A 12,634-nucleotide genomic window follows, 5' to 3' on the forward strand; every position below is an offset into this window, starting at 1 on the left:
ATTCACACCACTCTGCCCACCTTCATCCAAAACACTTCCTATATCAGTGAACAGTTCCACCGGTGGTTGGTTATGTTCTCTAGCTTTGATTTTTACATTAGTCTTCATTTCTTTAGAATTTCATTATCTTCATATTCATACGATTAATCCTTATTCAATGCCTATCACACTGATCCTACAATCCGATCAGTAATGACTGTAACCCTTTTGACTAACCAGGAAGCTAAACCTTGATTATGGAGTTCTCCACCTTATTTCACTCCTGTCTTCTACCTTCCCATGCTTCTTCTACCATTTCGCCCGAATACATGTGTATATTGAAAAGAGCAGGGGGTAGTGGGCACCCCCATTTTACTCCCGTCCAGCTATACACAACCTAACTCTCTAATCGCTATCCGCGTGTGCATTCTTGGGCACGTTAAGGTCCCGGATAAGTCATCTATCTCTTCAATCTACTCCAATCCTTCGCAAAATGTCCATTAACTGTGTCCAGTTTACTCTGCAGAACGCCACATCAAAATCCATGAAACACACAAAAGCATCCTGGTTGTACTCCATGTCCCTGCCATTTATACTCATATTATTATAATAACACAGCCAGGTTACAAAAAACATTGTAATAGCCGGGTACATTGTCAACATTTAATTAATGACGGGTTGCGGAATGAAAATATTTCAAATGTAAATTGCACACAGTCATTTTCGCCCAAAATCCGTAATATCCACCAAGTGAGCCCGAAGACTGTTGAAATTATCCAAAGAAAGATTTTACATTACCCAGGTCAAATGCCCCCCCCCCTTAGTCATGCTAATCTTAGTCATATTTTAAATATAAACTCACCTTTACTAGTTGGGGTGCAGCATTTTCACCTTCCGCCATTACCGCGTCCTTATTTTGAACCGTGTCATCAGCAACAATATACCATTTGGATGACGTAGTAAACAAACAATTGATGTGGTCTCCTCGACAACTAAGACCTTCAACAACAGCAATCCGACGAAATTAGATGAGTTGAAACCATTGACTCGTAGAATTGGTGGAAAACCAGAGAGAAAAAAAGAGGAAGAGTACGCGAAAGAGTAATCTCCACGACACTGAGATATTGGAGGTCTCACAACAGAAGTAACGATCAATTAGAGCGCTTTGAAATGACATGCAGAGACATGATATCTATAAACCGCAATGAGGGTTCTTTTGAAAGTTTTTAGAAGAGTAAAGCCTCTTTCTTAAATCCAGCTCGAAGGTCAGTTGACAGCTCCCCTTCTTCCATACTCCATCCGCCCTGTGCACTCGAGGTGGCCACTCGTTTACTGGACTCTAAACCCCGAATTTCCACGGTTTCCCCCGACAAAAGCGCCTCATGTTTCCATCTATTTTTACATTATCTCGATCGAATGGAGTTGTGAGAAATGGCCTCATCCTTCGACGTGCCCTAAAAAATCGTACAATACGGCCGATCGCTTGGGGTAGTAAGAAAGGTCTGTCTGTGCGCTTTGTGAAACGTCACTCCTCGTAGTCAGTGCAACTAGTGGATATTACCCCAGTTGATCTTAGTTTCTGTTCTGGTTACCGCCAGGGCGTAGCGTACTCAACGTCCGAAGAAAGAAAAGGTGACCAGCATATCGAACTTTCCCGACGATCTTACTTTAAGAACAAAGATTATTATTAGTTTTATTCTTCTACCGGTTAAAACTCTTCCTTTAATGTTCTCCCATACCTTTAAGTAGTTCCGCAGGAATGTTATCTACCCCAACGGCCTTATTGGATTTCAATTCCCTTAATCCGCTTTCCATCTCGCCGTCGAGTAAGCCTGGACTTAAGTTAATCCTCACATTCTCTTTCTATGTCTAAGCTTGCTGGATACATTTGTTTTACCATACAGTAGTTCCTTTATATATTCCTTCCATCTCTCTTGAATCTTCTCTGGTTCAACGCATATTTTTCCTGAGTTATCATTGACTATTATCAGAGATATTCAGTGTTTTACCTTCTTGTATTGTGCAACAATGCCACCCATCCTTGGTAAACTTTCCATATTTGGGCCCTGCATTTTCCACCATGGGTTTTTCGCCCTATTTGTTTCCAGCCTCAGTTAATTGCTGAACTCTGTATACTTCCTTATACCTATTTCTTCAGTTTGCATTCTTTCATTTCCTTTTTTTCATCCATCTTTCTTATAATCTCGTAAGTAATCCATGGAGGATAGAGCTCTGAATTGATGGTAAAATTTCAGCAATTTTTAAAATGTGGAAGGGATTGAAACTGCCACAAGTTCATCTTCAAGATGATTCAAATCATCAACCTATTCCCTTTCGAATCTCAAGATGCCTTAATTTTATCACTTGAAAAATCCATGAATATTGCTCATAAATTTTTCATTTTCAAAAATAATTCATCAGCTCTGACTACTACATTAATAATATCCTTCTTTTAATTCATAATTGCTTTTCAGCATTTTTACCATTTATTATAAACAATCCAATAAAAACTACATTCAAAGCACAGCAGAAATTATGATACAGAATACATTTTTCTTTCACCTATACTATATGTAACTTATGCTTGGAAGAAGTTCGGCCAATTCCAAACAAAGAATAGTTCATGCTAAGGTGTTCATGATAAAGAAGAGACTACTTCTTTGTTCAAATAACACCCAAGGTTGCAAACAAGGAAGCAGTCCATCAAAATGTTTGAATGGAGCATGTCACTTCATGATTTAGACAAAGAATAGAAGAAAATAAAAGAAGAAAATTTAGATTTAAAAATAGAAGCAGCCTCTGAAACATGGTTCTGAAGAGGAGAATGCTGAAGATTAAATTGACAAACAAAGTGTTGAACAAGGAATTACATGGAGGAAAAGGAGAAGATGAAGGGAAAATTTTTGAGAGAACTCCACAACAAAGACAAGAATTAGATTAGATTGAATTGGATGCACCTTGAAGCATATATGGATTAGTGAAAAACATAATATAAGAGAAAAGTGAAGGGTACTACCAGTGAGGAAGGCCAAGATGCAAGTTTATAGGACAAATTAAAAAGGATTTAAAGCAGATAATTTATCATGGATTTAGAGTATGATCACTGGATATGGAACAATGGAGGGCCAATCTTAAGACTGAAATACTGATGATGACTTGTTATTTTTACATAAATCAATAGGTAACCACCACAGTAATCAACTAGTATGTAAGTTTGATAGGTGAGGGTAGATTTAACCAAATATTAAGCCCAACAGCATGTGAAATTCGCAATATAACAGGGTATTAATAAGAGGGGGATGTTCCTTTCACTGAGCCTCAAATGGCTTTCCTGGAATATTTAGCTACCCAAAATCATTACGTTTGGGTGAAGCTGAGGGTGCCCAGAGGTGCCACTCAGGATCAAACCCAGGCCCACCAGTCAGTTTCCCAACATTCTATCCATCCGACTAATGCATTCCTAAAAAATAGGCACTGTTTTCATCCAAAGAAAATGGAGTGGGTACAAAATTTAAAAATATGAAAAACGTTTATTTACAAAAATTTTACAGCTTTCATTTTAACAGTTCATAAGGATATTTATTCACTCGGAGTGTAACAAATTAAAAATTCATTATGGCAAAGAGCCACCTCTTGTCAGGCACATAAAGTAACATTATTAACTTCTTCAGTCATGTCATTCCTCTGTATTGAGACAACCATCATGGATAGTATGTGTTTGAAAACAAGCATCTTCATGATACAAGCAGCAAATAACATAATCCATCATTTTCATCGATAGGAAAAGAACTTCCTCACCTTTGGAGTCATCAATCGAATGAATGAGCCTGGAAGTATCTTCCTTTGATCATTGGCATACTTGTAGTAATTTATCGGCTGTGCAATGACTTCCATCAAAGCCATCAGCAATTTTCTATCCTGAAATTATTCAGTGGTCTTATGATCAATTCAACACACAAAGAAAGCATCATGTTTCTACTATATAATTGTAGAAGTTTATGATTATTCTTAGTAACCTATCTACTTCTGAACTCATCAATTTTTACAAAGAAACCCATACTTTCTATGCATGCCCAACATAGCTAAGAAAACAAAATAAAGCAGTATAGCTTGAGGTAATATAATTAATACCTTCATAGCTCAGTGTTTATCTTGGTAGCCAGCTCAAAATAGCATGATTATTAAATTGCAGGAAGAAAAAGCAAAAAAATGGCTATTTCTGCTAGCTACCAGCATAATTCTCAAAATTAATACTGTTCTTAACAATGAAATTCCAACAGGAAGCAACCGAGCACCATTTAACAAGAAACTTGTCAATTCAATGCAATTATGTATTCTTTATAGCCGGTAGAAAACAGTAGACAACAAACTGGGCCGTCATCATCAAGGTCATTTCTTTGTTTCTGGGGTCATTCATGTATGCGTTTGTGAAATTTAAATGTCTTTTTGAAATTGGAAAATGGATAGAGACCCCAAAATTTGCAACATGAGGTGGTCACAGATACAGAGAAATATCTATGCTGATGACTGCATACCCTCGCATAACCTTGATTTGAAAAAAAATACTTAGATCCCCAGGTAGACCCATGTTATATTTACATAAACCTACATTATTGGTAGTAGTAGTATTTTGGGGAGGCGACTGATAGCTGAGGTCATTTGTGCCATAGGGGATGGACAGGAAAGGATGAAGGGTGGAGAGAAACCCGGCATCAGCATTAGCCTACTCTTAACGAAAGGCTCCAAGGGGTCCGCAGCTTAACGTCCCATCCGACGGACGGTGTACTCACTCAAAGTGCCCTCCACAAAGCACCTCAAGTAGGGATCGGGATACCACTGAAAAACATTCTTCACCGCCGGGATTTGAACCCAGGCCCTCTGGGTGGGAAGCCAGCACGATAGCCACCTCACCATCTCGATCCCCCCTACATTATTTCAATCAGCAATAAACTACTTAGAGAAATAGGAATAATCACATGAAAGGGCAGTTTTTAGCAATTATTTCTTGAATTTTCCAGTTTTTATTTTTTCCAGTCCAGTTGCATACAAGGTCTGTCCGAAAAGTAGTGGGACTGATTTTTTCCCGGATAGACAGACGGACAAGTGGCAGATTCTCTGGCTGAGTTCAAGGGAGGGGAGTCTCAGGAAAAATTAGAAGCCAGTGGCGGTTGACATCCAGCCTTTGCAAAGTACTCATCGTTCATTTGCAAAACCTCTACAATGTGACCTCATTATACTCCATCATGAAATGGTTATTGGAACAGCACTGCACCATCAAATTTTGCATAAAAAACCGGGAAAGAGACTCATGGCATGCCCAAGGCAGCTTATGGTGATAACGCCATGGGTAAATTGGTGTTATTGAGTGACACAAATTGTTTTGGGAGAGTAGAGAAGATATTGAAGAGATGGAGCATTCAGAATACTCTTCAACCTCAAAAAGTGACAAAAATCTTGCAAGAGTGAAGAATTTGTTGAACAGGGATCCCAGATTAAGTGTCCGCTTGGTTTCTGATGAACTTGGTATTCCTAAAAGTGATATCCATCAACTTGTGACCAAAAACACAGGTATGAGAAAGGTGTGTGCGCAGTTGGTGCAGCAAGTGCTCTCGGGCAAATAAAAGGAAACTCGCACGTGGCAACCCTGCCTCAGCCACTCTACAGCCCTGACGTTTGCCACACCAGACTTCTTCCTCTTCCCCCACCTCAAATCCATGCTGAAAGGATGTCACCATGGCTTGGTGGAAGCATTATGACAGGCCACAATGAGGGAGCTTAGCAGCATTCTGGGGGCTGCCTTTCAGAAGGCATGCGAGGCGTGGAAAACTCGCTGGCAGTGGTCTGTGGACGCGCAAGGGTGCTCCTTGGAAGACTTTTAAAGTGAATGTATTAATTCTGGCAATAAAGATTTTGTTAATCGACTCAGTCCTACTACTTTTGGGACAGACCTTGTATGAACTATTTAAAACCATTTCATTTCTTTACCCTTAAGCAGAATGCCAAATTAGAATAAACCTGATATTTCTTCCTTTCTAGGTAAGCAAAAAATAATATATACACATGCATAATATCAATTGCAGAAGTTTGCAGACAAGTCACCAGAATGTTAAGATATTGAGGAAGGGTTTAAAGCTTTTGTTATGCCAGCATTCAATGGCTGCTGTGCGCTCCAGCCACTCGAAGTGACATAAGATTATTCCAGACTAAATGCTAGCCAGTAAATGAATGCCAAAAACAATGAACACTTACTGCCTTTCCTCAATTCTCATTACAATGGTGGATGCTGACAAACCTTTCGAAAGCATAGTCCACACGGACTGAATTATGAATAAAACAAGCATGACAGAACGTACCTGAAGTATCCTCAGATGGCTCACAGATGCATAAAGTCTGCTGTCTTGCACAATATCTTCTATTAGTGCTTGATATTCCTCTGAGTGGGAAATGAATTATACAAATATATATATATTAAACATTTTTGTAATTGATCTGCCATAAAGTATAGCAGAAGTGCATCAATGAAAACATTCCCTCACCATTGTAAGTGACAAACGGTATGTGAAATCCGGTAGATGTGTTATTACCATCCGACTTGAATTGCATCCAGAGTCTCTTGGTCCTTGCTGTGAAAGCTATTGGGTGATTGGATGATTCACAAGCTTCATATGTGGTGACGGAGTAAGGTGACTCTAAAATAAATTAATAAAACTAACTTTAATGCTTCATAAACACAAAAAACTATTTTAGTTCACTCATTAATAGGAACGTTCATATCAGCAAGAGATACCAAGGGTTTCACAATGCTCAAAATCTCATCTGTAGAATGGTGCCAATCACATGGCACCAAAAGTATGAATTGGGACACCTTGGAAAATCCTGTCACCACCAGGGTTCAAACCCAAACCCTTAGAGAGGGAATTCACTGGCCACCAGCACCAATCAAATCCCTTACTATACATAGTTCAATCATTTCTAATCTTTTTACTTTTGAATAATACTTTTATTCATCTTTATTTTATAAATTGCATATCCACCGCATAGGTAATTATGCACCTCATTATTAAACTAATGATTGCAAACAGGAGGCATCCATTGAGTAGACTGCTGGGCTATTATCCAGAGAGCACGGGCTCATTACTTGGGGATGCCTCGGGGCACCCTCAGCTTCATCCAAGCTGTGTGATTTTTTGGTAACAGATCTTTCTGGGAAATGATAGGAGGCAAAGGGAAATGATCTACAGCCCCCCTAATTAATACCCTGATTATATGTGAATTTCACATACCATATAGTGGGAAGTGCTCCTATTTTTAATGCAACAATTCCACTTTCTTTACAGTAAGTTTTAATATTGAAAGATTTTGATTCATTTTGGCCTGATCCAAATACTTTTTAACAAACTCTAACCTAAAAAACCACTGTTTATCTTATGAGACAGGAAATAGGGTATTTACGTAATACAGCCATCATCAACTCTTTGTAAATGCTTCTTTAACTAATGCAAATCTTATTTTGATTCACTCAACCCACCCTTGTCCAAAACAGTTCCTAAATAAATGAATTTTTCTGGTTGCTCTGGTTAATGCTGTCCAACATTTTAAGTTTATTTTAGCCTTCATACTTCTAAAGAATCTCATTACCTTCATTCCTATTATTAATCCTCATCCCTTGCCTATCACACTGATTCTGCAAGGCACTAAGTAATAACTATAACTATTTGACAAGTTGGTCAATAAACTCTTGATCATCAACACATTAACTTATTTTAAGAGCTCCCAACCCTACCTACTTCCATGCCAATTTGATGAACTCCTCAGCCATCCTCATTATTATGGATTAAAAACGTTTTTCATCATGAGTTAACATCCCCTTGAAAAGTTAATCCAATGCATTTTTAACTCAAATCAAATTTTAGTTCACCACTCATCACTCACTTGATTTTCTCATTACAAGGTAATCACCACATTTATCATTGGCCAGCTTAATGTCAGGAACAATGACCAACAGCCTCCGTCCCCTTCCTGGTTTTACTATCCATGTGCAATCAATATTGTTTGGATAATTTCCTGGGTAATTTGGTGATTCAATTACACCAAAGAGATCATTAATAAAACTAACACAGTTGCTCCCTGAAAAAAGTAATCAGAATTTTATAATAATATGTATTTATAACTACAGATATATAAAACTTTTAATGTAAATACAAGCATAAATATATAGAACAACGTGTAAACCATAATTGTAAATAATATAATTACAAGAGTTCAATTTATGCAACAATTTAATGCAGTTATTAATTATTTTTATCATACTTTTGCAGTCATCGACATGCTTGCTACCAGAGTAGTCAGTAGATGAATTTCCTGGGCAAGGAATGCAAAAGTTTTGTCCCCTGCGATGTTGGTATGTGCCTTTGGGGCATGAAATACAGGATTTCAACTCCTTGCTGTAATATGATCCTGGTGTACATAGCTCTGCAACATAATTTGGTAAATTAATACTTGATTTAGGTCTACAATTTAAGAGGATTATGGATCTCAATTAAATTGAGTGTTTAAAAATTTGAATGTAAAATCAATTTTAATCCAAGTCAGCTCAAATAAATTGCACTTCCATTACTCCAGTGGTAGTAGTAATTATTATAGTAACCTCTATGCAATTAAAAATACCAGTCAGTGGCATTTTTCATGGAACAAAATGAAATATTTTGGCAGACAACCCATCATTCAATGACTCATCTACTTTTCAAGGTAGTCAATGTAAATATCGATAAATATAAATTCAGGTTAATGTCCCATTCAATAAGTACCAGGACTTATTAAATGATTGGTTAATATTCATTTATATATATCGCGATCATTTTGTCTGCGTATTTCAATTATCCCTATTTCTTTATTACTTTTGCTCCACCATACTAATGGAATTTAGAATGGGTAATTGAGAGTTTACTGTATCTATGAGAAAATTATTCAAAAATGTTTTAAGATAGAGCCCCTGAACATCTATGAATGTCAAAGGAACATTAACCATTTAGCACATACCCAAGGCAATCAAAATTCAAATATTTGGAAAAATTGACATACAATGGAGATCCCATCAAAAGTTGAGATACCAAAGTAAGTTAAACAACAAATTATGAGAAAAACAAAATTTGCACTTGTCAACAGATTTATCTGTAACTTACAACGTGTTTCAGTTCATCAAACCATCTTCAGGTGCAAGACCTCTGTGGAAAATCTTTGGAAAAGTGCAAATTTTGTTTTTCTCATAGTGATGAACTTCCACTACATCTCGTCTGAATCTGTTGAATATAAACAACAAATCAAATGTTTACCAAAATGCTGTCATAGAAACGATATAAAATCATACAACAATTGACATATGAAAGTAAACAAAATCACAAAATATGTTCTCCAAAACACTGTCAATGAAACAAATGGCATCTCCTTTCTGAAAAACACCTAATATAGTTTCAATTTACTGCTGAAAACAGATGGCATATTTTCAGATTTTAAGGATTGTGGTCTGGTAATTCCCTGTAACCTTTGTAGCTTGTAATTGCCACCAGTAAAGGTAGGTACTTGATGCAGAACACAATATTCTTCCACATACCTTGATTCAATCTGTTTGGATTTCTAATAAGACAAGAAAATAGCTAATCAACTCTTCAATTACATCACCACATTATAAGGGAGTATGGATGAGAAACCAGTTGTTTCATCAATAGGATTGCATCCATCTTATTGCCTCACCTGATGCTGATGTCTCAGTGAATGACCTGGCTCCTGTTGCAGAGCTGTGTTTGGCTCCCGAGTCAATGCAAGCAAGCCGCCCACGATCGGGTTGGTAAGTCCCCATTGGGCACGGCTCGCAAGGAACTTGCCCGTTTGCAGAAAATGTTCCAGGGTGGCAGAATTCTGGTAAGAAATCACAATTAACAGCCTGAAGGTTAGAAGTTGACTCTGAACATTAGATCAATCATTTTAAGCACCAATTAAAACAGATTAATGGCCCAATGATTGAGCTTAGATTGCAGTCATTTACTTCACCAACAAGGTCGAATCAAAGAATTGTCAGCATTATTAAGAAATATGACTAGAAAGAGTTAATAAATGAATTATTAATCATAATATGTATCATTTTTCTAATCAAAATATTGCCTCTTTTATTTGTGAGAATATATTTAAAGATAAATACCAAATTCAGCAATATGGCAGGGTGGCTATAAATTAAATAGGTTCATATGTAAGTTTTTGTCACTGATTCTCAGAATTAATGAAAAAATGGGTCACAAAAGGAAGTATTTCGATTTTAACACTTAATACAAAGAATATTGTATATTTTCCACAAAAAATTAACATATATTCTACTGTTTCAGGCTTCACATTGTGGTCACAGTATTTTATATCCATACTAAAAAGACTTTGGAAAAGAACAAAGACTTTTTAGTATGGGAAAAAAATTAGCAGGTACATATAAAAGCGACATTTATTCATCGTAGACATCGGCCAGGATGTATGGTACATCATAGAAAACAATATTTTTGACATTTATTTAATTAGTGATTCCTGTATTCCTGCATTCACCTACTGTCACTGATAGTGAATTAAATGTTGGGTTTTAGAAATTCGCCTTTTTATATTCATACTAGAGTGATAGAGATTCCAATTTTATGAACAAGATATTTAACTTTTTCTGTAAAATCACTCGTATAATTATTAATATATTTCTTGGATAATATGACGCTTAGAAATGCCATTTCATATTTTGAGAGATTAGATTGCTCTTAATTTGCAGATTCACCAAAACAAGACAGGATTTTACTAGAACATAGGCAGTGATTTTAAACTGCTAGTAATGATAAACAACAGTTTCAGGCTTAACTCTGTGGAATTCCTTCATGATGAGGTTAGAAAAAGAAACTTTGCACTTCCAATTAGAGATTTAATACTTCACACGACCATGGTTTCAGGTGATGATGATGTGCAGCATCGAAACCATGGTCATGTGAAGTATTTAATCTCTAAGTGGAAGTGCAAAGTTTCTTTTTCTATCCTCATTACTAGTAATAAATTGACATTAATTGAATTGATTGCATTGAGAAAATATGCCTTGGCTATAATTATATTGAAATCAAATGACAGATTTAAAATTTTGTTTTAGAAAAAAATTTTTCTTTTTAAAATTAAAAAAGCACAGTGTGGCAGTCTTTTAAAAAAATTAATCTGATATTCTTGGATTCACTGCAATGATGCAATTTAGCCTAGGAGTTAAAGATAAGGTCAATCATGTATGTATATATATATATATATATATATATATATATATATATATATATATAAATGTGGAAATCATATATATATATATATATATATATATATATATATATATATATATATATATATAATTTATATACACTTAAATATTTACCACAAATTTCATTGGTGGAATTAAACTGTTCCTGGCATGACTGTTGAATACTTCTTCGGGCATGAAAACTCCTAGGGATGATAACAAGCTCCTCATCCAGTGGTCTGTGGACAAATTCAAACAAAATAATTGTAAATTAATGGAATATTAAACTAATAAAGATAAAATATCAAAATCAATAACATTTAAAGTGCCTGACATTACTTTTGAATACTTGCTTTTCCATGAGCACAACAAAATCCGCTGCAGAATGCATTGAGATTCCTGAATTTGTGCAATTATTTTCAAATTTAACATGATTTTAAACATCATATGTAAAATGATATGGTTTGGGGAGGAGAGAGAGTTGTTCTGAGAAATCCAAAGGAAGTAGGCAAGGAGATACAAAGAATTTTCATTGGCAATTAGATGTTAAAGATTGATATAGGTGAGGATTTTAGGCAAGCGGGGAAGGGAGAGGAATAGGATATGGATGTCAAACAGAATGAAGGGAGGAAGGAGGTATGTGGAATTGAATTAGGGGTTATCTATTGTTTGCAGTCAGGTTGTGCCTTGTTTAACAAAGTTAAGGAATGTAGCTATATTCCATCTTGTGTCCATCCAAAACCTACCTTAAATGGTAGACTTCAAAATAATAATGTAGTTCAAATGACCTCCCTCAGAGGTTTTCTACGAGGGTCATCCGGAAAGTAGTACCCGTTCGTGAAATAAAGACACAAAAGTAAATATTAACAAACATAAAAAATTTTATTTGAAAGAGGATACTTTAAACTACTTCTCAACATAATCTCCAAGCAAATTAAGGCATTTGTCATAACGTGTGACAAGTTTCTGTATTCCTGCTGCATAGTCCTTCGCCGCCAGCTCATTGAGATACGCGAGGGACCCATCTTGCACAAATTTTTGCATAATGCAGATGGTGTTTAACAATTTCATGAACAATTGTTCGAGAAACATTGGGAAAATGCTCACAGATGTCATCAATTGTGACGCGCCGATCGTTCCTCACGAATTCGTCAACTGAGCTCACCAGTTGGTCTGTAATGACAGACGGTCTCTCCGAACGCTCATCGTCGTGTGTGTTCCCCCTCCCCATGTTGAAGTTGCGACACCACCGCCGAACAGACGACTCGTCCATTACATTGTCTCCATACACCTCCTTTAATTGGCGATGAATATCACATGGGCGAACGTTTCTTGCATTGAGGAATTTAATCACTGCCCTCA

General features: G+C 36.4%; 1 protein-coding gene across 1 annotated transcript in view; it reads right to left on the bottom strand.

Annotated features, from left to right (window-relative positions):
* Window positions 1-3,533: 3,533 nt before the first annotated feature.
* Window positions 3,534-12,634, bottom strand: part of LOC139696124 (signal peptide, CUB and EGF-like domain-containing protein 2) — a 47,042-nt gene continuing 37,941 nt past the window's right edge. Inside the window, exons 14-20 of the mRNA XM_071594722.1 lie at window positions 11,408-11,511; window positions 9,730-9,894; window positions 8,290-8,451; window positions 7,912-8,106; window positions 6,516-6,668; window positions 6,333-6,412; window positions 3,534-3,897 (exon numbers count right to left, since the gene is read on the bottom strand). Coding sequence (XP_071450823.1) covers window positions 3,751-3,897; window positions 6,333-6,412; window positions 6,516-6,668; window positions 7,912-8,106; window positions 8,290-8,451; window positions 9,730-9,894; window positions 11,408-11,511 — 1,006 coding nt within the window. The 3' untranslated portion in view covers window positions 3,534-3,750. The remainder of the gene's footprint in view (window positions 3,898-6,332; window positions 6,413-6,515; window positions 6,669-7,911; window positions 8,107-8,289; window positions 8,452-9,729; window positions 9,895-11,407; window positions 11,512-12,634) is intronic.

Source organism: Hetaerina americana, unplaced genomic scaffold, assembly GCF_022747635.1.
Source record: "Hetaerina americana unplaced genomic scaffold, ioHetAmer1.1.p SCAF_69, whole genome shotgun sequence".
In the NCBI taxonomy this organism is placed as follows: Eukaryota; Metazoa; Arthropoda; class Insecta; order Odonata; family Calopterygidae; genus Hetaerina; species Hetaerina americana.